A 4,629-nucleotide genomic window follows, 5' to 3' on the forward strand; every position below is an offset into this window, starting at 1 on the left:
AAATGGGTTATGTAAAAATAAAAAAAAGCGTGAAGTGCGCACATAGAGATGAGTGAGGGAGATTCAAACATGGCCGTCGGGAGAGGGGGCGGGGCTACGCGGCAGAAGCTGCGATGAGAGATGGCGGCCGTCTTTTAATGTGATTGATACGTCGTTCACGGCGAGGCGAGTTTAGAGGTGATGGTAGCGTTATAAAAAAAAGGCTTTAATCCACTCCGTGTTGTCCATAGTTACTCCCCTCTTCCTCCTCCTGCCGTCTGGCTCCCTGCTCGGCTCGGAGGGAGAGCGGGAGAAACGGTCCGTCGCCGCCGCGCGGCTCAACCAGATGAACATCAATCAATCAAAACTGTGACACTTGGCGTCGCCCGTGAAGCTGCATGCCGAGCGAGAGGAGAACTCTTCTCTGGCTCGCTTTGTTTAAAACAAACACAAGCACGGCACTTAAACGGTTGAATCGGTGGTTTGTGTTTGTGTGTGTGTGTGTGTATTTTAGTGCGTTTTCTTTAGGGGAGAAAAGGACCGTTTGCGGCGGCGGCCGCGGACGGCAGAGGAACGGGGTGGAAGGGGGCGTGGCTTCCATTGTTCCACTCCAACGCGCGAGGAGAACACCTCTGTGGGGCCGTCAGCCAATCAGCGGCCGCCGTCCTCCCCCCCTTAGCTCCGCCCAGCAGCCTATATTAAAGGGTCGGCCGTCAGCGGCGCTGGCCACTGGCACAATATCACACTGATTGATCCCGGAGCCGAGCGGAGGGATCTACTTTTCTTCAAGCCCTTTTCATTTACAGCCGTCCCTTTTATTTTATTGAACAAAAAAAACAAAAAAATGGCAGAAACCAAAGCTAAAATAACGGACCTCTCTGCCAAGGTAAGCCCTCTTCCTCTGAGCGCCTCGATGCGGAAAGATGCAGCTTTTATTTTTTTTGCAGAGCGGATCACAGTTTTTTTTTCTTGTTTGATATTTTCCTTCCTTCCTTTCCGTCGTGGCTTCGCGCGCATTCGGACTCGGGGAGAAGTGTGAGCCGGTGGGTGGAGGGGTGGAGGCGGTGTTTTGGGGGTCTTTAAAAAACAAAACAGATGGGGGGAATGCCCCCCCCCCCCTCCTGAAGTGACCCAGAGGGGGGTCTCCTCTCTCCGGCGGGTCTCCGTCCTTGGAGCAAGTCCTTGGAACGGGGTTCTTTGTTTATAAGCGGGTCTCCAACGCGGCTCGAGTCCCGGAGCCCTCTGCGCGCGCCGCTTGGAGAGCCGAGCTCGGTTCTCCAAGCGGCGCGCGCAGAGGGCTCCGGGACGCGAGCCGCTCCAACGCGCGCGCTGACCCGCCCGTCGGGGCCACATCTCAGGCTGCGGGGCCCCGGAAGACACGCTGGATGTCCCGGTGGAGCCGGTGGAGCGATCTCTCCACGCAGAGGAGCGACCCAGCTGCGTGGAGCTGGTGCGTAATGGCCACCGCGCGGCTGCTCTGCGCTTCCGTCGTTTTCAGAGGAGTCTCACTTTTGTTTTGTGTGTTTTCAATCATATTATTTACATAAACAATAAACGGCTCCGCTGCGTCCTGCCGGTTTGTTTACCGGCTCCCGGGAAGCTGCTGAGCGCGCGCGCCGTGGACCGGAGAGCTTCCGCTTCTTCTTCATCTTCTTCTTTATTATCATCTTCTTCATCATCACGCTGTTTTCTAACATGATGGCTGAGCGCGACGACGTCTCAGGAGGAAAGTTTGTCTTTCTTTTTCGCGTGTGTGTGTGTGTGTGTGTGTGTGTGTGTGTGTGTGTGTGTGTGTGTCTTTGTGTGTAAAGTTGACCTGCTGGTCTGCATCATGATGAGTGATTAGAACAAATGTCCATATGGAGCCGCAGACAGGAGACGCACAGGGCGCGCGCGCGTGTATTAAGTAGATAATCCACAAGGCGCGCGCGCAGCACTATTTATAGTTTTGGAGCTTTTTTACGCACAAGAGCCTTTTTACGCGCGGAGCCTCCGAGCTGCTGGAGAGCTTAATGGGTGAAGCAATAAGATTATGACGAGCATTTCATCAATAACTATGTGTGTGATGGGGGGCTCGTGCGCGTGCGCGCGCAGCGGGGATAACAGGCTGTGGACAAGACGAGGAGACCGAGCGCTATTAATAGGCTCGCGGTCGGTTTTCCGGTCGAAGTAGGTCGCCAAAAAAATAAATAAAGGTGTTTTAGTCTGTGTGTGGTCCAGGTCTGGTTCCGGGTCTGGTTCCGGGTCCGGGTCTGGGTCCGGTCCGCTACCCAGAACCCCCTAGCCCTCATTCCAGTCTCCTCCGCCATGTGTCGTCTCTATTGTCCTCCGTTACAACAAGCGGCAGCAGCGCGCGGCCGCCTCCTCCTCTTCCTCCTCCTCTTCCTCCATCCCCCCTCCCCTCCCTGCTCGTGCGCCCTCCTGTGTGATTTTAAATGGCGCGGTGCATCCTGGGTGTTGCAGTGCCTCTCCCGGGCGTGTCTCGTGACATCTAGTGGAGGCGGCGGAAGACTACAATACCCACAATGCCCCGAGGCCACATCAAAAGTATCAGATTACAAGACACTAGAGGGGATGGAGAGGGAGGAGGAGCATCTTCTGTCTAAACAGGAAACTGTGCAGCTACCCAGCATGCACTGGGGCCTAACTAGGCCAGCAGGCAGACTGCAGGTAACACGGTGTCGTGTTTCTCCTCCAGGAGCTGAAGGAGAAGAAGCTGGTGGAGGAGAAGGAGAACGGCAAAGAGGCCGCCACCAACGGCAAGGTGAGCCTCTTCCTCTCCCTCGTCTTCATCGCCTTGTGAGCGGCTTCAGGAAGTCTCATCTTCGTTTTGTTCCCTTGCAGGAGAACGAGAACGGAGAACCCGAGGTGGACGACGAGGACGACGATGAAGAAGTGGACGAGGAGGACGAGGAAGATGACGTAGAAGGTAACGCGTTCACTTATTTATTCTAAACGAGCAGTTTCATTCGCTGTCTCCCAAAAACTGACGGCCGTTCTTCATCCTCTCCGCAGGCGAGGAGGAAGACGAGGAGGACGAGGACGAGATCGAGAGCGGCACAAAGCGAGCCGCCGAGGATGACGAAGACGAGGACGATGACGAGGTGAGCAGGAGGAAGACCTGCGGGGTCACGACCTCCACGTCAACCCACGACCTTCATCTTCATCATCTTCCTCTTCTTCTTTCAGGACGACGTCAACACCAAGAAGCAGAAAACCGACGATGACGATTGAAGCCCCTCCCCTTCCTGCCCCGCCCCCGTCCTGCTGAACCACTTCCTGGTTCTCCTCCTGCGGGTCACCAGGAGGCGCAGGAGGAGCGCCGTCGGTTCAGGAGGACGCAACATAATAATAATAATAAAGTAAATAAAGTGTAACCTGGTCGTTAGTAGAGACACCGGCGCCCCTCAAAACCGCAAAACACATTTTTCTAGAGGAACCCGCAGAACGTCTTCTCAACAACAACAACAACAACAACAACGGAGAATTTGTTTGTATTTTTCTTTACATTTTATATTTTTGTACATATTGTTCGGAGGGGGTCAGACCAAACCGGTGCTTCTTCAACGGGAAGGTTTCATTGGTCGACCGCGTTACGACCTCCACAGGAAACTAGACAGGAAACAGGAAACGACCTCTTAAAGCCGAGAACTCAGAGCATTCCAGTCAATTTAATGTATGTACTTTATGTACTTTATGTACTCTATGTACTCTATGTACTCTAGCTGTACCATAACTAGTTTGTACGGAGGCGAGGAGCCGCTCCTCTTCCTCCTCCTCCTCTTCCTCTCCTTCGGTTCCGGCTTCAGACGAAACGTTTTCATGTGAGAAGTTTGTTGTTTGACAATAAACCGGATTTTATTTTGTGAGTTGTATTTTGCTTCTCAGCTTCTTTTCTTTCACAAACTGATCAAAGTCTTTTATTCCTCTGTGGAGACGCAGAGAATATTATATTATGATCATATAATAATCATATTATGATGCACATTAACCCATGAGAAGCATTTATCCTGCAGGGAACACCACCAGAACACAGAACACAGAACACAGAACACAGAACATAGAACACAGAACACAGAACATAGAACACAGAACATAGAACACAGAACACAGAACATAGAACACAGAACATAGAACACAGAACATAGAACACAGAACACAGAACACAGAACATAGAACACAGAACACAGAACATAGAACACAGAACATAGAACACAGAACACAGAACATAGAACATAGAACAGAACATAGAACACAGAACATAGAACAGAACATAGAACATAGAACACAGAACATAGAACAGAACACAGAACATAGAACACAGAACATAGAACAGAACACAGAACATAGAACATAGAACACAGAACATAGAACAGAACACAGAACATAGAACACAGAACATAGAACAGAACATAGAACACAGAACACAGAACATAGAACAGAACATAGAACACAGAACATAGAACAGAACACAGAACATAGAACATAGAACACAGAACATAGAACAGAACACAGAACATAGAACACAGAACATAGAACAGAACATAGAACACAGAACATAGAACACGTTCCTGACGTGGTTTTCAAAATGTCACATTTTTATCAAAAGGTAAAAATGACATCATTGTAACAGATTTGTTATTTTATTTT

The 4,629-nt window shown here is 50.7% G+C and overlaps 1 protein-coding gene across 1 annotated transcript; it reads left to right on the forward strand.

Moving 5' to 3' along the window:
- Positions 1–692: 692 nt before the first annotated feature.
- On the forward strand, positions 693–3,854 carry ptmab (prothymosin alpha b). Its single transcript, XM_068571626.1, has 5 exons — positions 693–865; positions 2,678–2,743; positions 2,824–2,908; positions 2,995–3,083; positions 3,169–3,854. The coding sequence occupies exons 1-5, from the start codon at positions 824–826 to the stop codon at positions 3,211–3,213; spliced, it is 327 nt and encodes a 108-aa protein (XP_068427727.1). The 5' UTR covers positions 693–823; the 3' UTR covers positions 3,214–3,854.
- Positions 3,855–4,629: the final 775 nt, after the last annotated feature.

This window comes from Clinocottus analis, unplaced genomic scaffold (genome assembly GCF_023055335.1).
Source record: "Clinocottus analis isolate CAN_PGR_092001 unplaced genomic scaffold, fCliAna1.0.p SCAF_11, whole genome shotgun sequence".
In the NCBI taxonomy this organism is placed as follows: domain Eukaryota; kingdom Metazoa; phylum Chordata; class Actinopteri; order Perciformes; family Cottidae; genus Clinocottus; species Clinocottus analis.